This window comes from Pimephales promelas, chromosome 10, assembly GCF_988280905.1.
Source record: "Pimephales promelas chromosome 10, fPimPro1.hap1.1, whole genome shotgun sequence".
In the NCBI taxonomy this organism is placed as follows: Eukaryota; Metazoa; Chordata; class Actinopteri; order Cypriniformes; family Leuciscidae; genus Pimephales; species Pimephales promelas.
Window position 1 is genome coordinate 26,317,915 of NC_142778.1, and position 26,570 is coordinate 26,344,484.

Here is a 26,570-nt window from a genome sequence, read left to right on the forward strand (position 1 = left end):
ATATAAATATATATTTAAATGTTATTTTTAATGTGATGACCAAAACATTATTTGTTCATTCTTCAAAGATGACCCCCATTTATAAACCTGAAAGTTTCAAGATCTAGGAAAACTCACACTTATTTAAAAATATTTTTTCTTTAAACAAATAGGAAATTTCTCTGGCATTTCTTTCTTTTTGCTGTATCGAAAACGTACCGAACCGTGACTTTAAAACCAAGGTACGTACCGAACCGTGATTTTTGTGTACCGTTACACCCCTATTATATATATATATATATATATATATATATATATATATATATTAGATCTTTTAGACCCCGTTTACACCTGGTATTAAAATGCGATCTGTATCCAGATAAGTTATCCGGATAATAAAAAACGCATGTTAATGCAAGGTGTAAACGCGTTGTGATCGGATCGTGATCGGATCTGCCTGACCACATCTGGAGGTAGTCTGGCTCGCATTGTGTCCGGATCTTTACTAGGTGTAAACGCAATCTGGTTGTTGAAACCATATATGTATATTTTACTCCTCCCAAAAATGCTAAAAAATAAACGAGTGAGAGCGTGTTATATAGGCTATATGTCATGTTATAGCCTAGTCAGATGCGACACGCATCACCGCAGATGAGCAGCTGAGCGTCTATTCAACGTGCAAACATCGCAAATAAAAGTGAAAGTAAGTCACAGACGCAGTTAACACATCTTCAAGTAAAGAAACGAAATTATCTTACCAGGCCTGTTGCCACTCTCTCTTATTGATGTCTCGGATTTGGAAATTAGCTGATGATCAATAAAATGCCGCTCAGATCTGTTGCTTTTGGTGGCGTGCAATCCAATAAATCTGCATATAACGCAGGAGGTGAAGATCGGATTTATATCCGTTTTGCAAAAACACATTTATGTGGCCAGGTGTAAATGGAATCAGTACTTATTATCCGGATAACTTATCTGGATACAGATCGCATTTTAATACCAGGTGTAAACGGGGTCTTAGTGTGACATAAATAACATCTTATGAAACTTCCCCCTTCCTCCTTTTTGGAAGGCAAACATCTTTTCCTCGGTTTATAAAAACGTGCACATATTTAAACGAATCCTAGTTCTGTGTGGAGATACTGGATCAAAGTTTACATCTAGTATCAAAGGGTTTCATAGTCTTTTCTTATTACACTTAATACCATCCTGCAGCTTTCAGTCCACTTTCATGTCCAAACATGTTCACAAGCAGCTGAGCATTCACTCTAAGATGTTCTGAAGATCCAGTGTCATGTCTGTATGAAGCAGGTGTATGTGTCTGTGTGTGTGTTAAACTCTTCAGCTGGCTCTGAGAGCAGGTAATGAAAAGGAAGAGGGTGAGACGGCAGACACCGTGGGTTGTTGCTCACTACGCGTGGAGCACATCACTTTACACGACACACTAGATGGACAGAAGTGTGTGGTAGAGTTCGACTTCCTGGGTAAAGATTGCATCCGCTACTACAACAAGGTTCCTGTGGCCAAAAGGGTAAGAACATTTTAAAAGTAGGCAGATTGTGTTGGCTTACATTTTACATTTCTTACATGTATTAACCCTGGAACAAACACAAGCTTAACTAAAACACTTCCAACTGGAAATGCAAATCTATTGCAAATTGGATTCGTCGCATTTATCAATTACCTCATGTATGATAATTTTAGTCATAACAGGTGGGTTATTGTTATTTTAACACAGTTTCTCCACTGTTCGCTAGCGTGCAGGTCAGGCCAGAGGGAGACGTGTGCTGTACTCAGCCGCTAGATCTTGTTTGCTTGCATAGGTTTCAAAATGTAAATGAGAACATTTGAAAGCAGCTCATCAAGTGAAAATTAATTAGTTTCTGAATATCTTGCAAGTTTATTTGGCGTCAGGCAGACTTTGCGTAAATGTCAGATATAATTGCAGGTATTGTGAAAACCCGACCGCCACTTTTTCATCACCGCTTTACGATATAGTAAATTACAATTAAAGCCTTTGGAACTTGATGATGTGGTCTGGAGCTGCATTACCATCAATAGGCTGCAATTAATTTTCCTTGAATAACAAACTTTTTGTATGATTGTATCTATGTCCTGAAGTCTGAGATCACATGAATTACATGCGATTCAACACTCGATTTTATAAATTAAGGTTACGTGCACATTAATCCAGATGCATATTAAAACAGCGTTTCCGTTTTGTTTCTCTGCCCACACTTCCTGAAGTTGTTTTGGTCCCACTTTATATTAAGTGGCTTTAAGTACTATGTACTTGCATTGAAATTAATAATTTGATACAATGGACTTATTGTGTACATACATGCTTTTACATTGTACTTATATTTTGAAAATACCTGCATGTAATTACAGCTGTAATTAATAAATGTAATTACGTTTGTAATTACACAGTTGACCCTTCCCTTACACCTTAACCCACTCTTAAACCGACCCATACAACCACACCTGACCCTAACCTTACCCGTATCACACCTCAATAGCTGCAAAGGTGTTTTACAATACAACCTGAACAAAATAAGTACATTGTACTTATTTTTCAATGTAAGTACATAGTACTTAAAGCCACTTAAAGGAGAACTCCGGCGAACAATGAACCTTTGGTCTAATAAAACATCGGTACATAGTCAACCGTTCTCTGAGATTTGTTTTGAGACGAAGCATTGAGAACTTTGTAAGTGTACAGACCATTTAATAAGAAGAAACTTTATGAAGACAGTTCACTTCGTGTATACAGACAGGAGCCATCTTAAAAAATAGTCTCGATAAGTCGATCCCAGAACGACGTGCTGAGTGATCTGAGCTGTATGAAGTTCAGCGAACTTCTGAACTGTATGAACGGCGTTCGGGGATCGACTTATCGAGACTATTTTTTAAGATGGCTCCTGTCTGTATACACGAAGTGAACTGTCTTCATAAAGTTTCTTCTTATTAAATGGTCTGTACACTTACAAAGTTCTCAATGCTTCGTTTTGCATGTATGGAGCCTCAGTATGTTTCTGTGTTAGTGTGGGGCTATTTTGAGCCTTGTTAGTGGTATAAAGTAGCGATTTCTTTTTACTTAGTCAATGCCCCCATTACTAGCATTATACGCTAAACAGTTTTTAGAGATAAAACTCTTTACATTCGATTATCATGAAAACAAATATCAGATAACGATTGACTATGTACCGATGTTTTATTAGACCAAAGGTTCATTGTTCGCCGGAGTTCTCCTTTAATATAAAGTGGGACCGTTTTTTTTTTTTTTTTTGGATTGTCTTGAATCACAATCAGAACATGATCATCTGGTTTTTCACAAACGCAAAATGGTGATAAGAGACTATCTGTAATTCACAATTCAATTTCTCTTAAACAATTTTGCTGATAATGTAATTTGTAATGAAAAAAATGTTGAACTATATTAGAAAAATGGCAAAAGAAGCATTTTCGCTAGTGATCTGCGAGCTTTGGACCCGCATTACCTGGTCATATTAGAGTGTGTTGAATATGAGATCATGTTAAATGTTGATCTCTGTGCTTATTAGACAGGAAGTTTAGCATATGAATCAATCATTACTAACATAAGGCCGTGGTAAATTGGGGGAAAATATTCCAGAAATATAAATTCTGTCATTGCTTGGCGAGCGGTCTGTTTACTTTCTTCTTCATGCATTTGGCTCAAGGATAAATTGTTATTCAAATGAGACTGATTTAAAAGCACCACATCTGCTACCATTAATTAGTTCCATGCATATTTTAGCTGGTTTATTTAGTAGGAGTGGAGAAAAACAGGACTTTTGCGAAATGTCAAATATAATTGAGAGTGTCCCTCCATCTCTCTTTCCTTTGCTTTTTTTCCCCTCAATCTCTGTTCTATGCATATGATGAACAAGCAAACATGTGTTTTCTGTTTTAGGTGTTCAAAAACCTTAAGCTTTTCATGGAAAACAAGCAAGGAGGAGACGACCTCTTTGATCGACTCAATGTGAGTGTAATGTTCTGAAACAGCGGCAGACAGTCATAGATTTTTCATTCTGAGGGATACGATTCTCGAGAGGCTTGCGTCATACGAGCTCACACTAAAGGATGGCAGTTTTTCTTTTCAGCTCGTTTTTAAAAAAAAAAAAAATCTTAATTTTTCCAGACAAAGGATTCTGCCCTCGCTTGAAGGACAGAGAGAGAGACAGAGAGAAAATTGGAAAAACTGTGTGTGAGAGTCAGATACAGTGACAGAGAGAGAGAAATGTGCCCCCTCGATGAGGTCAGGTTGGAAATTGTGGGCCATCATGAGTGGGGAAGTTAATCTGTACTTTGGGCTCTTCCGATTGATATGGCGAAAGGCAGAGCAAAGGGGTGAACGAGAGAGGATGCGGCAGAGACTCTAATACTGGCCCTCTTTCACTAAGTGCTGCAAATCTTATTACATGCTACTGTGCTTTTAAGCTCATGTATGCACGTGTGTGTGTGTGTGTGTGCTGCTAAAATAAATGTCTTAAACTTGGCTGAACCATCACCAGTTTTATATTACATACAATCAGGCTAATTTTTCTTGCTACATAATTTGTCATTTTTAATGAGGGGAGCTTGGATTGGATTTTTGGCCTTTTTGCCAACGTCCCCAAAAGTACTTTGTCAGGTTTAGCTTACATTGGAGGACATTGTGCACCAGTTGTGTTCCCTGAAGTAAAGCTTGGGTAAACGCACACACATATAAACATTTACCTGAGTTCCTTTGAGTCACTGGGTGTCTATGGCAAGCCGTTTGGACTTTAAGTCATTCGCAGGATATGAACAATTCAGTGATCTCAACAATTACATTTTCAATAGTGAAATCAATTCAAGGTGACAAAACAAATGTGTTAAAATGCTAATTCTTTATATCAGGAATTTATATTTGTTACAAAGTAATTATTGAAATAAAAAATATGATTTTTACTAGTAAGAATTGTATTTCTAACATGTGAAATTGGAATTTCAACTAGTTAGAATTCAGTTCTTGATATCAACAATTGAATTGGAATGGCAGCCTATGGTGACATTTAACTAGAAATCAAAAATTCACATTTTTACTCATTGAAATGTAATTCCTGATATCATAAATTACCATTGTTACTAGTAAAAATCCAATTTCGGGTATCAGGAATTAGCATTTTAACTAGTGAAAATAGACCGATATGAAAATTTTGGTAGATACTGATAATTCTTTATATTTGAAAGCCGATAACAGATATATTGCCTAATAAATCTAAATCCAAATTTTTATATATTTTTTTAAAAGCCTGATTACACGAACAAAGGTCTCACCATTAAATCTATGCCCCAAACACAATTATAATGATGTTCTGTATTTAGACTTAGCCTTTGACAACATTTTCTTATTGGGCTGATAACGCTAACATTAAAAGTGAAAATATATCGGTCAATATACTGATATGATCGTCCCTAGAAAATGACATTTTATTTTATATCACAGATCCATATCCAGCGAATGATTAAAAGTTAAAACAGCTTGCCATAGGGTGTCCTAACCCAAATGTCACAGTGTTCCTTGGGTGAACAGAACTGAACAGACCAACATGTTCAAAATACTTCAAGCGCCTTGCCATGCGTGTCATCAGACGGCTGCATGTGCTGAACATTAACCGTGGTTGACGTGCGAGAACACAAACTGAAGATATCATCATATCTAGCTTCATTTAGAATACAGATGCGTGTGTGATTGTACTATCACCAAAACCACAGATTCTGAAGTAAATCTTTGTGTTTTCGGTTTAAAAAGTGAGGAAAGATTTTTCAATTTAGATGTTTGAGTCTGATGTATGTGTGCGTGCACTTGTTGGTTGTCTGTGAGTCCTTTTTATGACACTCATCCTTTAAATCTGCTACTACATATTAAAAATATGTTGTTATAAGCTTGCTCTGTTGAGAAGTGAGAACTTCTCTTTTAGACATCTTTTTTTTTGTGTGTGTATTATATTTATTTCTAGACAGTCAAGGCAAAAGCGCCATCTAGAGGTTTGCAGTGCAGGATAGTAAAATATTGTGATTTCTCTGCTTGTGTGTGAATACTACCTTTTATATCTTGTTTTTGTCTGCACAGACTCAAGTGCTGAATAAACACCTGAGTTCCCTCATGCCAGGATTGACTGCAAAGGTTTTTAGGACCTACAACGCATCTATAACCCTGCAGCAACAGCTGAAAGAACTCAGCAACAGTGAGTGCCTTGTTTTTCTGCCGCTTTCACTCTCTCCTTTTCTTCTAGCATTCTATCAGTCAAACTTCAAGTGAATAGTCAGCTTTAAGACATCTTGTACAATTTCCAGATGTTTAGCCATGCTGCCAGTATGGATGTGAATTAGAAACATTTGCTAAAAACACTCAAATATGATGCCAATATGGATTGCTGTCAGTGTTGAAAAACAAAACGTGCGTTTTGACAACCGAGTCCACGGGAACATATGGACATTGTTGGTATAACAGTGTGTCTAAACTCAAGCGAGTGAAATAAACAAACAAGTTTCGAGTCTGCGAGTGTGCCGTGTGAATATTTAATATAAAATTTATATCTAAAATATTTAGCAATTACTTGCAAATGTTTGTTCAAATTTAGTTTGTGTACGATTGGTTTGAACACGTAAAACAACACGGCATTAAAGGGTTAGTTCACCCAAAAAATGAAAATTCTGTCAGTATTTACTCGCCCTCATGTTGTTCCAACCCCGTAAGACCTTCGTTCATCTTCAGAACACAAATTAAGATATTTAAGATATTAAGATCGCTCCTGCATACTAGTCCATAGGCTTCTTGAGGGAATGACACTTGCTGGCATCGAAAAGTCATCAAAGACATCGTTAAAATAGTCCAAGTGACTACAGTGGCTCAATTTTAACTTTATCAAACGACGAGAATACTTTTTGTGCACAAAAACAAACAAAAATAACGACTTTATTTCAACTATTCACTTCCTTCTCCATGGGCCTGTAGTCAGTTAACGTAGTGTGATTGCGAAAAGGGACGTCACACGTAGGCTCACTATTGGCTGGTCATGTGTGTGATGCGTGTTACGTACAATAACAGAAGCTTACGCTATTAAACTAGTAACCTGACTCGAGGCAGAGGGAAAAATAAACGAATAGTTGAAAAAGTCGTTATTTTTGTTGTTTTTGCGCACAAAAAGTGTTCTCGTCGTTTGATAAACTTAAGATTGAGCCCCTGTAGTCACTTGGACTGTTTTAACGATGTCCTTTAATGACTTTTCGAGGCCAGCAAGTCATTCCCTCAAGAAGCCTATGGACTATTTTGCAGGAGCGATCTTAATATCTTAAATATCTTAATTTGTGTTCCGAAGATGAACGAAGGTCTTACGGGGTTGGAACAACATGAGGGTGAGTAAATACTGACAGAATTTTCATTTTTGGTTGAACTAACCCTTTAACCATAAACCCATAAAACTGCACAGCAGGTACAGGTAATACAAAAGCAAATAAATTACCTCATCCGTGATCATGATTCATCAATTCCATAACATCTCTGGATGGTGAAAACGACATATCCTATTGTTCAACTCTCCCTCATAGCGTCATCAAGCTTCGCCTTTGTTATTGTTGATAACTGCGCCCTCATGTGGCGAAAAATTCCTACATATTGTACCTTTTAAAGGAGTAGTTCACTTTTAAAAAAACTTTTGCTGATAATTTACTCACCCCCATGTCATTCTTTCTTCAGTTGAATAGAACTTAAGGTTTTTGATGAAAACATTCCAGGATTTTTCTCCATATAATGGACTTCAATGGGAACAAAACGGTTCAAGGTCCAAAAGAGTTTCAGTGTCATGGAAATAGTTTACTGTCCGTTATCCCAGTTACATTTAGTTTATTTAAAGAAGCTAAACTAGAAATTTTAGCTAGTTAAAAGTAAATATTGTTATTAAATTATTTTGTTTGAGTTTTCTATGGTAGTGCTGCCCATAAGTCAGATGTATGGAGCCCAAACCACACAGTATAAGCTATAAATTGCTCAAACATCTGGATTCAGTCAGACTTGGAAAGTTCTTTCACATTAGAAAATGCTTACTATATATTTGAATCACTAATCTGATTTTTACAATATATAACAACTCATCCAAGTTAGTAACTGTAAAACTAACTGTTAAACAAAGATGAGTTAGTTTTTAATTTATTTATTTTTTAAATCACCTTTTCTTTATATTATAATTTATTTATTTTTTTTTTTACTAAATTATTATATTACTGCCTGGCAAAATGACCTGTTTCTCTTTGTTTGCCATAGTCATAAATTGTTAGAACAAAGACTGGTTATTAACATGGAAGAGATCGCTAGATGACGGACATGTTCTAGTCTGTTGTGCCTCTAGCTGTGTAAATAGGATGCTCATCATTAATTACTGAGTTGTGTTTTTGCGCTAATGAGACTGTTACGTTTGTTTGTGGGTAGTGTAACTATCTGAGTATCTCTAGAGCAAGTGCTGCAGTCTGTGCATGTGATGTGTGTGTAATGCTGGGGTTGGTGTGATGTGTGTGTATTGCTGAGGTGTCTGAGCGCCGCTGAGAGGGAATCTGTTTTCTGCTTCCACTACAAGCTCTAATTAAATCAGCTCAGTGTGTGGCAGGGTCTCGCCCATCAGGTGCCATGTGCTGTGTGTGTAAGTGGTCGGCATGTTGGCTTGTAATTTACACTTTTACGCAATGAAGCTTGTTTAAGGACCTAGAATTATCCATTTGAACCATTTTCAGCTCTATTTCCTTTACGTTGGAAGCATTACAATACTTATTAATATTCTATTAGAATGAAAATGTTACTGTAATGTACCACAAAAAATGCATTTTAAGATTGTGTCGGTGATTATTTTATCCCAAAGTTAAAAGACAAAAATATCTATATTGAAGGGAGCAAAGCATTGTTTAATAGCTATTTAGAATTCATTTATAATTATGATTATTTATTATTTTTACTATAATATGAATATCATTATTATTTTAATGAAAAAAAAAATAATTATATTTAAATTAATACTTTACGTACTGCCTTGTTAAATTTTAATTTGAAAATCAATCAGGGTTATTATTATCCTTAACTAAAACTAATAAAATATTTCTGTTAATTGAAATACATTTTGAATAAAATAAAATATTAGTAAACTAATAATAATAATAAATGAAAATGAGAAATGTTGCCTTGACAATAAACTGAAACGTACATGTTGAAACACTAAAATTATTAAATGGAAATTAATAAAAATAACTGAAATAGAAATCAAATTAATTATACCTATAGCAATATATATTAAAATAATCAAATGATAAAAGCACAACAAAAGTATTAAAAATGAATAACTATTATAAGAAAATCTAAAATGGCACTGATTCGAATAGGATTATTATTACAATATAAAAATAACCTAATTATATATAATTAATATATAAATACATAATTTTATATGTACAGAATTATTATTTTTGGGAAGGGTGAAATATGATAACTTCATATTTTTTGTATAATTCTGGGTTACTTTATTTTAAGGTGGCATAGTTTCATTGCACGGTACTGTAACTTACCTTTTTTAAATTGTTTTTTTTTTTTTTAAGTCATTTTAAATTGTTATTTTGTTGAAATGGATGTGACATGATTGCTCTGAAAGAGGGAATCTAACTCCTGTCAGTTTCCACATTTAAATGAATCTGTGACTGAACGTATCCTCTCTCTCTCTCTCTCTCTCTCTCTCTCTATATATATATATATATATATATACACACACACACCGGTATGTGTGTGTGTTAATGTGTCATTCTTACTACAGTGAAGGATAATGTGGTGGAGAAGTTGCTCTCTTACAACAGGGCAAACCGTGCGGTTGCAATTCTATGTAACCATCAACGGGCGCCGCCAAAGACCTTCGATCAATCCATGGCTAACCTGCAGGCAAAGGTACTGGAGATATGAGACTGATTAGTAAAAGAAGCAGCATATAAAAAACATGAAAGAAATGTTTAAATATGATGCTGTTTTTAATAGGTTTGTTTTTCCTCTCTTCTCTTGCTGCTTTTAGATTGACAGCAGGAAAGAGCAGCTGGACTTGGCAAAGAAAGAGCTAAAGCAAGCCAAGAAAGAAGCCAAAGGGAGCACAGACAACAAGCTGCTCATGTCAGTATCTCATCCCAGAAAAGTGGCGTTTATTTGCTCTTCCAGCCTTTGGAATCGTTTCTACACATGAGTATGGTATACTGTGTTTGTGTTTAGTGTGGTGGAGAAGAAGAAGAAAGCTGTGCAGAGGTGTGAGGAACAGCTGCTGAAGATGGAGGTTCAAGCTACAGACAGAGAGGAGAACAAACAGATCGCCCTGGGCACCTCCAAACTCAACTACCTGGATCCACGCATTACCGTGGCCTGGTGATTATGTCACACTTAAACACACAAACATGCTATACTGACAGTTTTGTTATATCTCAAAATTATTATTTCAGTGTTTTACTTCATTTTCTGCTTCTAGGTGTAAGAACATGGAGGTGAATCTGGACAAAATTTACAACAAAACCCTAAGGGATAAGTTTGCCTGGGCTGTCGACATGACTGATCATGGCTTTGTGTTCTGAGTGGGATTTGTTCATTTTTCGAATCAACCCAATGTTTTATGCAAACTTATATATTTTAATCAAAACGGTTAACTGAATTGTGAAGCCATGTTCTTTGGTGATAATGTTGGTACTAATATATATATATTGTTTTAGTCAAACTATTTTAAGAGTTCAATAAATGTTCATTCCTTGTAGGGAAACCTTTCAAGTCCTTTTTTATGTAAATGACCACAAAAGTTTTTTGGGAGACACGTTTTACATTTGACCTCAAAATATTCAAATATAATTTTTTTTTGTTTTTTTTTTACCATAAGGATTTTTTGTTGTTGGCTTGTAGTGTGACATTATCACAATTATTATAATTATTATGATGTGAAAAATAATACTGGAATGAAAGCCTTCTGGACCAGAATTAACTTTAATAGATGTTCTTATATTATTATTAAAAACTCTGTGAATTAAATTCTATGTTACATATGCTGGCATGTTTGAATACTTTTCAATTTAATGTAAACATTGAATTCAGTTTTTATTTATCATGGGGCAAAATGCCAAGACATATTTTGACAGATTTTTTTTAGACTGATGTTTAAATCCAGTGAAATTCACCAATATATATCACTACAACTCTTTTTACTGATTTAAAATTAAGATATTTCATGAAAAAAAAAATCATATAATGTTGCGACTTTATAATTTCTAATGTGTTACGGCATTAATCATCAACTTACCCAGCTTACATATTGACCAATTATAACAGTCATTTTACTTTTCCAAGAATCAATTCACCCTGTTAGTGTATTTGAGGCATTCACTTTCATTTTGTCATTTGCATGTCAAGATATGTTTCTTTGACATTTAACCTGCCCCTGCCAGTAAATAATTAGAGGTAAAATAGTGTATTGTTTAACCTAACAATATAGAGAGATGAGGCCACAGGTTTTAAGAAACAACTTTAATTCAACAACAAATTTATTTGAACAGGAATGGTGTTAGGTTGGCACTTGGGCTAGTGCTGTTATTACAGTAACGCAGGGTTTGTTTCTACAGTTGGATGTCAAGTTTAAAAAGTTCTTTGTCGTCCATAAAGGAAAAAGGGTAGCATACAGTCACAGCATCAAGACTGACTTGAATTCCTGCTAAATATATATATATTTTTTTTTTAAAAAAGCATCACATCAAACCAAAATATGTTAGTCACCATAGAGAAAATCTTGCTGATCCTGAATAGTGTGTATAGTGTTTTCTCAGCATCCTGTGAAAGATAAGTGCATTTGATTAGAGTATGTCACAATTAAATGCCATTTAGAATCAAAGCTAAAATACTTTTAAGCAATAGAAATAAAATTAAACTACCTCTACTAGGAGGCCTCTCCTCCCTCTTTGACCTTGTTCTCTCCTTCATTCTCTTCCACTCCTGCCTGAGTCATCAGGTCTGCTATGTTCTTCTCTAGATCATCGATGCGGGTGCTCATTTCATCAAGTGAAGCTTGTTAAGGAAGATAGGAACTAGTACAGGTGATAACCCACAATAAGTGAGAGGTTAAAGGAATATTTGCTTAAACAAAAGGGTGTATTCTAAACTTCTAAATCTAATAGTACTGAATTAAAACATTCATTTGTATTTTTTTTTTTTTTTTTTTTTTTTTTTAGAGTTTAGGCGATTGGATTTTAATGATGTGGTTGTCATAAATGTGGTAAATTCTGGTTGTGTGAAAATGTGGAGCTCTCAGCAGAGATTAGCATTAGATGCCAGACTGTCCTGTTCAATAATGGTGGTTGTGGCATTTTAATGGTTAAAGACCTGGGCCCGTATTCAGTCCTCTCAGAAAACTCTTAATTTAGCTTAAAAAATTTTTACGTAGGAGTCTTAGCTTAAGAGCGATTTGGGACCGATCTGAGAGCAACTCTGAGTAAGGAAAAGACAAACTTTCATTTGAGTGAGGAGGCGGGATTGACCCCATTGCAATGTATGAAACTATCTTTTGAAGACGGTGATTGGTTGGTAAACATGTAAGAGGCTGACAAATAGCTGAACATATACTTGTTTAATTAGTGACACTTTATTTGAATATGGCAACGTTTTTAATTTAAAATCATGATGTGGAATTTTGATTTTAAGAGAGTACAATTCGAGGTGACATTTTAGGGTCCAATTCTCACGATAAACTAGTTTACATGCATATTAACATGCATATTACTAGGATATTGGCCCAATACCTAAACTTAGCAACTACCTAACTAACTGTCAATAAGTAGTAATTAGTAGTAATGAGGCAAAAGTAGTAGTTAATAGTCAGTAAATAATGAGAATTGGACCCTAATCTAAAGTGTGACCAAATTGAAAATATGACATTCAAAGTCAATTGTAATCATAACTAGCTAAGTCATATTTGGATTCATTATAACATAATTTAACAGCATCTCAATTATGACTTAGTATGGTAAAATTTCGACATTGTCATTATGATTTACAAATACTTTTTATTTTCTTATGTGGTGTAAATGGACTTTCAATACTACTTAAATAAAATGCAAATCTGCTAATTAAATATGAAGTAATTAACCTCAATTAAGCACTTAATAGCTTGATGTGATCTTAAAATTTAGGGTATATCGGAGGCTACTGGTACTTGGAAAAACTCTATAAAAAACAAGAAAGGATATTTCTCCCGATGATCTGGTCTGACATTGTCTGGAACTTGTCCTGCATTTGCTGCAGCAATGTCTGCACCTGTGAGGGAAAATATGCCTTTAATCTATCGTGTATAATGCACAACGATATTTAAATATGTTCAAATAAAACATTTGAACAAATAAATCTGCTTCTTTAAAACACAACAATAATATCATCCGAAAGATATCTCATTATAAACGTTAACCGAAGTGTATATCGCATCAAAATAATCTAGCTAAGTAGAACAGATAAACATGGCCTAGCATTAGCCTAGCATAGCGAACCACAACAATTTCGTTCATTTTCAAACCTACCACTGCTGTGAGATCCTGAACCGATTTCGGGTCTGTTTCGGCCATTTTTTTGTTTAAATAAATATATTTGTACAACAGCAATATATGTTTAATATTCTTAAAACTGTGTATCCTCCCAGCCCTTTGCTTTCTAAAAATCAGCTGTTGGCCAAATCACGGAGTCTTGTCAAATATCGCGAGATTTTAAAGACCTCTTGGTGAGCGATTCCCTCTGGCAGCTGCAGGCACGCACATCTGATTCTGGCGTGATCAGACAGACGCGCTGGAGCAGGGCAGTGCTGCTGCTCATCCAAAAGATGCCGTTATTGATTTCATCTATTAAAACCAGCGACAAATTACAGCAGGATATGGCAGAATTTATTTAAATGATTCCGCTGGTTTTGTTGCTTACCCAATGATAAAAACAATTGTTTTGTTTATTTAATTGTTTACACATAGGTGTAGTAGGAGAGGCAGTTAGAGATTACCAAAAGTCTTTTTTTAAATAGATATTTTGGCATTTTAGCATTTTAAAGTCACACTTAAGAAGACTATGGGTTCAAATGGCGAAAAACAAAATATAGATTGGACGATATAAAAAAAATGTTGTGGTTTGTCATATTTGTTTCGTTTAAGGATAGGCTATAGCCTAAAAGCGTTGCTGTTAAACTTTACTATCAAAAATCAGCTGGATCATAACCTAGCGCTATATTTGGCTTGATACGAGGTTTTCCCTGTTTATGTTTTTCCCCTCTTCCTCTGTAACATTAGACCGATGAAAGCTGCGCGCGGCCAAGCCCACATCTCCAAACTGCATCAGCCTGATTTAGACTAGATGATGGCTAGATGAGACAGCATGCATATGTGTGCTGCTGCTATACGGCTAAGTTGTCAAACAAGTCTTCGCCCGAAATAAGGTATGCTTGAAATTAGTACGGTTTTTTTCTTTGCAACTTCTTTCTGTTAATCACACTGTTACATTGAAGCGAAACCTGCTGAATTTGCAGAGTTTCGAGTGCTTAAACTTAGCTTCTTTGGCGGTGCATGCCTGAATTGCTGATCTGAGAGTTCTTGAAAGGCGATACTGCATTAATGTTCACTCTGATTCATCAGGTTCACTTTATTGAACAAGACAAAACATGCAGAAGTTGTACACGGAGCTCAGGCAATCCCTGAGTGGTTGTCCATATCCTCGTGATAGTTTAACGAATCGTTCTTTTGAGTCTGATCTTTTTTCGATTAATCGTTTAAACGGATTTTTTTTACGATACGAACTGATTTGGTAAATGTAAAATAAACCTTTCGTAATCCCGATAGCCATATTCGTAATGGAATGAGTGATGTTAAGTGCAGATTATATAGGCTACTGGTAAAGCAAGTTACTTTAAATGGCAGATTAAAATGACTGTTTATTTAGGCTACAACTCGATTGTATGACAACTTGTCAGCATGCATGTGGATCATATTGGTTTAAATAACTTTTACATAACTTTACACCTGATGATGATTTCTTTGTAAAATCAGCCTTTAGGTTCTAATTTATGAGTGGAATAGCTGTGACGATCTTTTAAAAACAATTAAACTCTCATACAGCCAAAACTTAATTCAAAATGTAAACAGCAACGATGACGTAAAAGAACCACTAAGTATTTTTTTTAAACAGATCGGTTGACAAATTTATCAAAAGAATTGACTCGCGGAAATGATTCAGACTTCCCATCACGGTGCGGTTGTCTGCTGCGAGCGCGTGACGGAATTGAATTGCTCTCGACTCTCGAGACGTTTATGGTTGAGCTACTGTCAAAAAGCGCATGACTATACAGAGAAAAAGAAAACATTTTAAAAGCTCCTCAGTGGTGGAACGCAAAAACTGGTTACCGTGAACCGACTCTTCAGGTTGGAACCCCATGAGGAATTTCTCTGCTGTCCCAATGTGCTATCCGGTTTCTAGAAACCATAACATAGACGCGCACATTGCATAAGTGCCTCAAGCATACCAGACGTGTTTTATGGCCATGTTTGCCATCCCAGAAAATGATAGTCTCGTCTTCCTCTTTGACGTTAGGGGTGTGTATGTAAACATCTGCTCATTCAGGACACACAAAAGAGAGAGGTGGAGACAAGTCACGACCCTACCCCCCACCCCCTACATGCAGAATCTATGCAACACATCGACTGTATGTACAGTAGCACTTTTATGGATAGACATTAACTAAGGCACAAGCAATGTGAAAGTTCTAGGTTCCGGTTGATTTTATATAGATTAGGCCTATACATTCCTTACTAATCTGACTAATTAAACCCATAAAACCCACTTTAAAAATTTTGCAGGGCACTTTTTTTTCTTACTGGCTAACAAAATAAAGTTATGATGAAACTGATCAGTAAAATCACTAATGTTTTGCCATGTATGCCATATGTTTTTCCATCAATGTTGTTTATGGATTTAATCCTGTTTTGGAGTTTTTTTTATAACATATCTAAAATGCTGGCAGGTCAAGTAGAAATCTGAATTACGGTTGAAAATAATATTGTATGGGGGTCAAGTGTTCAATAACACAATGTTGGTTTAAAAATTAGCTTATTCCAGGCCGTTAGCATAGATTACACATTCTTCCGTTTTCTACATCCTTTAAAGAATGTTCACCCCCTCAGAAAACATATCTGCACAAGACTGAATAGGGGAAGTTATGCTGCTCAGTCATAACTATTTTGAAACTTCTCAGCAGTGTATTCTAGATCTTGTGACTCAGCCTATATCATTTTGAGGAGATGTTTGTCAGGTCAGAAACAAAGAGTCTTATCTTTTGGTGCACAAACATCCTGTTTAGCTGAGACTGGGTGGCAGCGTGCATAGACGACTGTTACTGTTTCACTGCTATGAAATTGACCCCTCATAGGATTTAATTTCTAGAAAGGCATGCATGAATCTTTTACAATGTGTTTATTGTAAGTATTGTTGATCCTGTAAGATCTTTAAGAATACTGAAGGTGGCACTGTTGCTTTATTGGTACGTTAAGGGCATGTTGCTGCAATATATGCCTCTATTTGCATTGCATTGTACTATATTATATATTGATTCAAATATAAAAGTGTCCTAATCTCTTCTTGCAGGGGATATGAGTGTATAGAGAGTGCTTTTTTAAGGACTAAGTGATGGAGCAGGGGTCAGAAGAGAACATGGAAAGCTCGTGGACTCTGCTATCCTGGCTGGCTTCTGGTGTTTTGGTGTTTGGGGGTGCGGTGCCCTACATCCCCCAGTACCAGGAGATCCAGAGGACCAATAATGCTGAGGGATTCTCCACAAGAGTCTGTCTGGTGCTGCTCATTGCTAATATACTTCGCATTTTCTTCTGGTGAGTGGAGGAGAGTTAATGTTAGAGCGGCAGCAGATAGAGTTCATTGATGGCGAAATGTGCAATGTGTAAATTGATGCAAAATAAACAGGAACAAAGCTTAAGGTTTATTTATTTTTATTTATTTATTTATTTATTTTTTGTATTTTGTGGGCCTGTTCTTTATTTATTAATTTATTTTCAAGCTCCTTTTTTCTTTCTTTTATAAAAAATAAAACATTAAAATTAAAATTATTTTTAAGTCAACACTTGGTATGAAATGGAACCTCACCCTATCTACCCTGTTAAAAACAAAGGTTTCAAAAGAAACCTTCATCAAAGAACCTTTTAGTGAACAGTTCTTACAATATTTGTTTTTTTCCTTAAAACATTTTAATGAAAATATTAAGTATTTAAAATAAAATAAAAATATTATTATATTTTATTGCTAATAAAATATCTTATTGCAAACAATTCTTATTGCAAAAAATGTCATTATTGATTTTTCGGCGAAAAGGCGTATGTTGTTGGCCAGACGTCTCCAGTCATTTAGCCTACTTAAATCTGCCCCATTTTTACAAACGACTACAAGCTATTTTTTATTTATTTTATTTTTTAATAAACCATTTTACTTGAATGTATGTCAAAATGTGGGAGAAAAGTCTGCTTTCATTTCATTGCGACTGAAATATTTAAAGAAAGTCATAAGTTAGCCATTCATATGTTGTATTATCTGAAAAGCATACACATTTTCTACTCTTTGGCTTTAAAAATGGCTTTGTTTGTGTATCTGAACCACCCCAACATAACAGCAATGACTCAACCGATGGTGTGATTTTGGGGCTGGGTTTTCAGTTGTGTTTGGGAATGGGAAGTCCAGTCCAGTTTTCAAATGGGAAATGCAGGACAGTCATGGGAAACCTGTTTGAAAACAGTTGTTATTTGCACAGTTCTGTTTGGTTTATCTAAAAGCACAGCTTTTATACACTTCACCTTTAAATCTATTTGTTGCTTTGTTTTGCAGGATAGGCAAACAGTTTGAGCTGCCATTGCTCCTGCAGAGTGTGGTGATGATTCTCGCCATGTTGGCTATGCTTCATTTGTGCTGTTCCATCCAGAGCAGTAACCGTGTCAGTACCAAAAAACACCACATCACAGGTAATAACATTAAACAACAGTAGTAGTGTGAAACAGTTTTCTTGAAAACTCTGCTCATCTCAATGCAATTTCAATCTTAAAGTGTCCAATATTCTTTGGGATCATATTAAGACATAACTCATTGAAAAGTATATTGATAATCTCTTGGATGAAAGTAGAAATTTGTAAAGTGCCAGTTATGTCGATTGCAACAAGGCCTTGTCGTATCCAAGTGCTATATTTACTCCTGAGGTGATGTGAATGGTATGCAGTATATATGCATAAACATTACTAAACAGATATTGGATCTTTCTCTTGCTGTCATGTAGAGGGGATTCAAAGAGCATGAATGTTACTCATTTCATTGCCTGGGGCACCAGTCTAGTCACACATTAATTTATAATGAAGATGTTAAGTGTCTGAGAATATTGGTATCACATGGACCAGGGTGCAAACTGTGTGTAATTTCCTTTTTTGCTCTTCCGCAGAATTGATTTATGATAAAGTTAGGCTTCAGTTGATTGGCTTTTTCTGGTTTTAAAACTCAATCTCAAGTGAGTTTATGAGATCACTGTCTTGGAGGGAGCTTATATGATAACATTTTGCTATCTTGTAATATTCAGAAAATTTAATGTGAAATCAGACAGAGCCCTAAATCACCTGCCATGTTGATTGATTAAGCCCGGAGGCGATAGCACTTTCTTTCACTGTTATTAAGTGTGTGAAGCCTGTGTGAATGCTGACCACCAACACACATCATTGGACTTTTGTTAAAAAAATTAAATAAAATAGAAAATATATATATATATATATATATATATATATATATAGACAGTCAGAAAACTGTTTTTTTTAATGAGTCTGACGACTTCTCTCTTCTCTATATAATGAGACACCTGAGCTTTGACTGAGAGTTTTGACAGCTGTGGAAGAAACCGTGGTGAAATTCAGAAAGAAACTTTACTAATGGTAAATTAATTTAGTAATGAAAATCAGATGGGATAGGCTATCAAAAAGTAATGTTATTAGTGTCATTGACACTAAAGAATAAATTTAATGTCTTGACAGCCCCAATATCACCCCAGTTTACTAATAATACAGTCACAATTTGTTTTTTATAAGTTTAAAACTTTAACAATGCCTTTGTGATTTTACTTAATTAACTTTACTTTTAGAATGTGCGTAAACGGATACACTATGTCAGTTAGTTTCTGTAAACTAATGTTTTCCAACTGAAAAATAACATTTGGAAATGTTCACGATCACAACATTATTCTTTTTTTTTTTTGGTTTTTGTTTTTGTTTAATAAAGCAGACGGTTCAGTGCTGAACATACAGTTTCACAGAGAACTGTGTGTGTCAGCAGGTTTGGCTTAATGGCAGTTAAGGTGTCCGGTTACAGCAGGAACAGAAGGGAAGGGTGTGTACTGGACCCAGAATAGTACGGACATCGGGTCCTCCCTATGAAAGTTAGACGTCAAATGAGACCCTCTTTAATAACCGGCTGTCCCGCTGGCTATGTGTGACCTACAGCCCACCTGTCCCTGCATAACTTCACACCTACACACACACACACACACACACACAAGCTGTGAATGTGAGGCTACAAAAACAGATAAAACGCACAAACAGACACACACACACACACACACACACACACACACACACACACGTGTACACTTGTTACGGTATGCTCAAAGTGACCAATTAACCTATACTCTTATACATGCTGTATGACATGTCCTCACACTTTCATTTGTCAGTTATGGGTAACATGTAAGGTTATGTTGCGTGTAAAGCTCAGGTCTGTTTAACGCTGCAGGAAATGAATAATTTGCATTGACTCACAATGATTGCCCCCAGGCTGTTCATTAGATTCCCACTGTTGTTGTTGTTGTTTGACAGAAATTCATAGATGTTGAGAGAAGTGTTATGACCTTGAATTAAGAAAGCCAATGTCCCATATTTGTTTCATCTGTTGTTTTGGAGTATGCTTAAAATGCCAGTGAGCTTTGCCCTGGAGTTTGTGTCAGTTCTATTTCATACAGTCTACTTTTTTGTCTAGTGGCCTTTTCAGAGTATATCTGCATATTTAAGCACAACTGTGTCATCACTGCTTCACAATAATTAGCAGTTTTATTACCTTCATAATGACAAAGGGAAAATTACCCTGCGGCTAACGATTAGACACAATTTGGGATTGTAATATATATATATATATATATATATATATATATATATATATATATTACAATCCCAAATTGTGTCCAATATATATATATATATATATATTTCAATTTATATATATATATATATATATATATATATATATATATATATATATATATATAATTGAAATATATATATATATATATATATATATATAATTGAAATATATATATATATATATATATATATATATATAGTTTTTCTGTTCATTAAGGCTGCATTTATTTGATAAAAATAGACCTAGCCTAGTAAAAACAGTATTGTAGCAACTATTGTTACTATTTAAATAACCTTTCTATTATGGTATGTTTTAAAATGCAATTTATTCCTGCATTTAATATCAGTAGCCCTTCTGTGTCGCATGAAGATTAGGTATTGGAGTGAATAGTAACACTTTTAGTGTGCACGCATTTAAAAAAAAAAAAAAAAAAAAACTTAATCAATTAAAATCCAGAACAGCAGAGCCCTCTTGTGGAGACACGTGGTACATGTGCCCCCAAATGTATTTAGCAGTATTAATATTTACGTATTTATTTTAATGGGAAATATATGAAGTTGAAAAGGGAAATGAAGAAACACACTGGTTTAATTTGTTTGATGTCACTTGGTTGGTTTTTCAGTGAATCTCAATTTTTTAAGTGTGATTCGGCTGTTGAAATACTTTTTGGGTCACTGTGAATTAAACCCGGTCATTAAATGTAGTGAAGTGGTTGTTTGAGCATGCTCAGTGAGTTTCTTGTATTATCTGGGCAGAGGAGTGGCAGGTGCCGTTATCTGTGCCTCGCAGACCTGAATTGTGACCGATCAAGTGTGGCCACTGGGGTGTCAGCTCTGATACTCATTGCATTATGCCCTGGTGTGTGTCCAATTGACATTTAAAAAGTACATGTATCCAAGTGCCACCATTTGGCCAATGATGCAATTGAATGAGGTTTATATTTTCAGAATTAATTTGATGAATTTTTATTATATTTTCATTGTGTTAATCATTGTGTGCACTTTTTTAGTTACAGCAGTGTGAACTGAATCATATGTTTATGTGAAAAACATAGCTGGAGCTCCCACTCCCCATACCTTTAAGGTGAAAGCTGAACACTTCTTGTCATTGTACATACCATGTTAGACTTGTTTAGACAACTTATAATTGGATTTGTCCTGCCCTTGCAACCAGAAACCCCATATAAACGCCTTGGAAACCACATACAACATCCTCACACTTGTGCATTGCACCACTCAGTGTCTGATTTTAGTATTTTAAAGGTGCAAATGAGGACTATCGTCCCGGTAAGTTGGAAATAGAAGTCTCGTGAGAAGCGAGAACGAGCGAGAAACACAAACTGCTCTATGGCAATTCGACATAATTCTATGATACTGGCTCCGATAATAACAGAAGCACATGAGCAGCGGTAGAAAGGGGGAGGAAACCTCTGCAAATGAGTGTTTTTATGGCAGTGTTGTGAAATATAGCTACGCCGCACAGCTGTAGGGGGCGCTGCGAAAACATGCCACAACAAAAGTGGAAATCAGCGAAGATAAAACTAGAGTTGCCAAGTTCCCATTTAAATAGTCAAAACCTGCTTCCACTGGACACTGGTTTCGGCCTCATTATCGGCTGCAGTCCAGTCCTCATATCAAATATAAACACCTCTGATTCACAACTACCTGCTAATTCATTCGCATTTGTGTAAAGTAGCATTGCTGAGGAAGGGCAAACTCACAAGATATAGTACCTTCAATGCCCTGCAGATGGTGATATTACTTATTTTGTAGCAGAAATAAACTGCAGAAAAAGTTAGGTGCCATGCAATTTAAAAATTAATAGCATTTCTCATTACAAATGTATTAGAGTAAAGAGTGCACATACTTATTAAAAAAATGTAATCTAGTATAGGAGGTTACTATATATTTGATACAAAAACTACAAAGTTGCCAAAAATATACTTAAGAAGTCACTAATACATTTACTCAAATATTTGACTACTGAAATAAAGCTGTTTTAAGTTATTTTGTGTCTTACTGTGGCTGTATATCTGCTGGTTATGTGTGAGCCGCTTTTATAAATTTACGAGTTCATCTTTGACCCTCGGTTCTCGAGTCTGGTCTCAGCGGGGGCTTCTCACTCACTGAATCAGCAGTGTATTCTGACAGGCACGTCCCCTAACCATCCCTCAATCACTTTGTGCTGTGACAGAACAGTCAATGGCATGTAACAAGGTAAAAGCTAAGTAAAAGGGCACAGTCTTACAGAGTTTGAAACAGTGCTGCAGGGTCATCACATCTAGCTCTTCTGATGATTGCTTTTAAGAACTCTTCATTGACTCTAAATCTCTTTCTTCTTCAATGCACTTTCATTTTCCTGCTGCAACTTTGGCTGTTCTTTTTCAAACCTTATCTCCATAATACCTTTGGATCCTACGCTATCCTTCTCTAAAAAAAAATTCTATCTCTAGATGGATGAATCTCACAAACCCCATGCTTAAATTTCAGGAAAATGGAAGAAAAAAATAGACCTAATTTTCTTCATGTTTTTTTTTTTTTCCTTTTGATTTTGGGGTGAAATGTGACCTTAGGCATGTTTTAATGAGATTCACCCCCCTCTAGTTTTCGCTTTGTAGTGAATTTTTACACTCATTAATGCTTTTAATAGATGCTGCTGCACTGGATATTTCAAGGCTTGCAGCCCACATTGCATGACAACTCATGAGCTCACATCCACAATCAAGTTTCACGGTTCAAAGATGCTTTTGGCAGCATACTGGCACTTATTATGCCTAAACACCATGCAAAATGCAACATGTGTTGTCATGATAAATTCCTGCTTCATCGTTTTGTTTAGTCTGTAGTCATATGCTGCGTCCCAATCCGTCAGAATCTGAAGTGTATATCGATGCACACTCTAATGGCTGATATTGCCCACAACCCATTTCGCGTTGGACGAGGATTCGGTTAAAACTACAAACACAAGTAAAAAACTACAGACATGGAGGGCGTGCGAGTCCCGCGGTTATTTTGAGAGGTTTAGATAAAGAGGTTGAAGTGAATAATTATCAGTATCTAACCTAACGAAAATGAATTTATTCAATGTTGTCCACATTATATTGCATCTGCAGCAGCATTGTGAACTTTTGTAAATATACGTTTGAAATATATCATTATATTCAAATTGCAAACACGAGGAGAGTATCCGCACGAAAGACCCACGACTGGCAGATCAACGTGCTCTCTGAAACGGTAAAAAATCAATTTAGATTGAATGGAGGATTTTAACTGTGACAAGATGATTGACAGGGCAGTTTACGGTGACAGGATGCATGAAGCACACAACATAGCTAAAGATGACGTGATAGTATGTCAGCGAGTATAAGTAAGTGAATTGGGATGCAGGGATAGAGTTCATTGTTAGTTCCATTCATTAGTTGTCATGGTTTCTCATTAGTTCTCACCTGTTTCCTGTTTTGTTGATTGCCGTCCTTCATTGTATTTAAGACCACAGTTCTCCTCTGTGTTTGTCTTGTGGTAAAGTTATGTTACTGTATATTGTTTAGTGTTCTTTAAAAGTGTTTATATCATCTTTCTGCGTCACGCATCTCGCTTTGTCAGGATTAAGCTACACGCAACCCCTGACAGATGTACAGTAGACGGCACAATGGCTCCTAAACTCTCCCTCTTTTTCACACTGTAGATGTGAGAGCTCTGGTGACGGAGTCCAGATGGATGATAGATGAGAGTGCTAGTTAGCCTCCGCTTACCCCCAGAAGCCTCTATTCCACATGCTGCCTGCCTCATTTCTATTATTAATAAGAGTTCACTTAGACCCAGCACTGTCTGTAAGAAAAAAATTCTGTTCAATTTACCGTAAAAAGCTGGCAGCTGTGGGTACCAGAAATCCATTGTAAAAAAAAAAAAAAAAAAAAAAGAAATCCTGTAAAAATGTATAACTATATTTCAAGATTAATGTTAATATACCAAGCTTCCTAGTCCCTTTTTATATTAAAATGTACTGATAATCACCATAATTATGGATCTGACACAATAGAAAGTCACATAAATTTGATTTCATTGTAAGCATGTTGCAGTATAGTCTTTTTATCGCTATATTGTGACGTGTATGAGAACAAATGAACTTGATTTTGCCTATCGGGAATTGATTGGATTGTTGTTGTTGTTTGCTATTGCTGTGTGACCTTGTGTGAGTGACTGACAGGTCGTCCCAGCCTCATGCTAAAAAACACACCAGCAGAGAAGAGATGTTGCTTCAAGTGGATGGGGAAGTTATTTTGATTAGAAATTATGAGGAGACATGAATTTAAAAAAAAAATATATATGAATTTAAAAAAAAATGATGTCCACAGATAAATCATTTAATAAATACTGCAATAAAAAACAATTATTGATTTTAAATAAATGGTGACTTAAATACTTGGCCAAAACATTATATTGGCACGGGGTCATACACACAAAGGCAAAACACCATTAAAGGGTAACTAAACCCCTGGTCAGTGACTCAACCCACTAGCAATATTTGAAAAATGCTGAAAAGCGGGGGGCGTGCACCTGAAACCCGCAGTGAGTGACGAAATTAGATGGTTTTTAAATTGCAGAGGGCGTGGTATGGCTGAAACCTGCGTACATCACAAAGTGCGGAACATCCAAAAGGAAAATTCAACTGTAGTAGCCACTATTCAACCTGAAGAGGGCAGCACTAAGACATTTTTACACCATATATTGTAGAAATAAAACACTTTATACCCAAATGTTAAAAAAGTTACTCAAATCAATGCTCAGCATTTAAAAAGCCCCATTCGTACAGATGATTAACTAAAAAAAAAGTTGGTTAAGGCCGCGTGTCCACCAAAGCGTTTTTAGCCAGCTGAAAACGCTAGACGCTCTGCTGAAGACGCCGTGCTTTGGGCCCTTGAGAGCGTTTTGGCAGCGCAACGTTTTTTCCGTTGAGACTTTTCGTTGTTATGATACAGAATATCCTCAGTAATTGAACGTTGTGACAATTGGTCGGTGTGGTATTATTCTCGCCCCTCCTCCACTGTGATTAGACGGCTGGGTAAAAAGTGACAGTGATGAGCGCTGCGTTTTATCCAAAGTTGAAAATTTTTTTCAACTCCCAGCGACCAGTAAAAAACGCTGTGCGCTCGGCGGTTCAGCGTGAAAAAAAACGCTCAGCGCCTCGGTACGCTCATGGTGTTTAAAAAACGCGTCGCTCCCATTGAAAACATACGCCAGGCGCATGGAAAAACGCTTTGGTGGACACACGGCCTTAGGGTTTAGTTACCCTTTATCAAAAATAATGAAAAAAAATATATTTAAAGTAGCCTAGAAATCTAGACGCACCTTAGCGGCAGCAAAAAAAAAATATTTTGCATCCAGTGTGGTCTAGCAACTCTCCGTTGGCTTTCGAAGCGGAAAAACCAAACTCTGGTCAGGCCAATCACATCGTGTATAGAGTTGGTGGGCGGGCTTAACACAACGACGGCAGAGTTGTGACGGTTCTGTGTGTGATTTCCCTGCTACTTGAAAGATGCTGCTGGCGAACAGCGGTCTTTTGATTTGGCTTTGGCCGCGACTCTGGATCAAGGATAAGAGAACTTTACTTAAAGGTTCTCTGAGCGATCCTGGGTGTTGTTGACGTTCGGAATATTTTGAAACAAATCGGAGGCTAGCTACTGTAGACCCTCCCTCCGCCGCATCTCATCTCATTGTATCCTTGTGTGGGTTTGGCGAACAAAGCGTCAATTTAGAAGAAAAAAAACAACAATTTAACGTTACCCACCTGTCCAGCAAAAACAGAGCAACCTGAATGTCGGACTGGAAGCCCTTCTGCCGCCGGAGTTCTCGCCATCGTTCAAAAGCTTTGCTACCGATGTAAATTTGGAACTTCGCACGTTCTTTATCCGACTCCTTCTTCTTTTTAATTTGTTCTTCAGAACGACGTCTATTTGGTCGTGTGTCGTCCATTTTTCAAACTTCCCTCTGATGCTTCTATCTCCTTCACACACACACCCCCTTCATGTGCACGCGCACTAACCCCCCAGACCCACCCTCAAATACTTCTTGCCAGTGATTGGCTGGAACACTGTTTGTTAGGTTTCGTGGTCCGGGTAAGACATGATTGTTTTTGTTGCCGTTTGTGGAGCCTGTGGTGTCTACAGAGACCGCGTTTTTTTACAGTGTGTTTAGGGGACAGGCAGCTAGCCGATAGTGAGGAGACGTTTGATGTATGTGACAAAAAATGTTTTGGCCCCACATCGCTTAGAGAACCTTTAAGAGAACGTCACTTCAGTCATTCTCAAAAA

The 26,570-nt window shown here is 36.2% G+C and overlaps 3 protein-coding genes across 4 annotated transcripts in view; 2 read left to right on the plus strand and 1 right to left on the minus strand.

Moving 5' to 3' along the window:
- The window catches only part of LOC120462060 (DNA topoisomerase I, mitochondrial), a 37,104-nt gene extending 26,320 nt beyond the window's left edge, over positions 1-10,784 (plus strand). The window contains exons 14-20 of one of the 2 annotated variants that reach the window (XM_089116364.1): positions 1,325-1,510; positions 3,914-3,982; positions 6,098-6,212; positions 9,816-9,943; positions 10,065-10,159; positions 10,256-10,405; positions 10,506-10,784. In XM_089116364.1, the coding sequence (XP_088972490.1) occupies positions 1,325-1,510; positions 3,914-3,982; positions 6,098-6,212; positions 9,816-9,943; positions 10,065-10,159; positions 10,256-10,405; positions 10,506-10,608 (846 nt within the window). In that variant the 3' untranslated portion in view covers positions 10,609-10,784. Of the gene's footprint in view, positions 1-1,324; positions 1,511-3,913; positions 3,983-6,097; positions 6,213-9,815; positions 9,944-10,064; positions 10,160-10,255; positions 10,406-10,479 lie in introns of both variants that reach the window. The other variant, XM_089116365.1, reaches the window with a different exon arrangement.
- Positions 10,785-11,526: 742 nt separating this feature from the next.
- hsbp1b (heat shock factor binding protein 1b) lies at positions 11,527-13,756 on the minus strand. Its single transcript, XM_039650501.2, has 4 exons — positions 13,582-13,756; positions 13,258-13,324; positions 11,947-12,073; positions 11,527-11,845 (listed from the first exon to the last, which is right to left on the minus strand). The coding sequence occupies exons 1-3, from the start codon at positions 13,624-13,626 to the stop codon at positions 11,952-11,954; spliced, it is 234 nt and encodes a 77-aa protein (XP_039506435.1). The 5' UTR covers positions 13,627-13,756; the 3' UTR covers positions 11,527-11,845; positions 11,947-11,951.
- Positions 13,757-14,351: 595 nt separating this feature from the next.
- Positions 14,352-26,570, plus strand: part of LOC120462064 (solute carrier family 66 member 2) — a 41,229-nt gene continuing 29,010 nt past the window's right edge. The window contains exons 1-3 of the mRNA XM_039650500.2: positions 14,352-14,477; positions 16,676-16,917; positions 17,921-18,054. Coding sequence (XP_039506434.1) covers positions 16,718-16,917; positions 17,921-18,054 — 334 coding nt within the window. The 5' untranslated portion in view covers positions 14,352-14,477; positions 16,676-16,717. The remainder of the gene's footprint in view (positions 14,478-16,675; positions 16,918-17,920; positions 18,055-26,570) is intronic.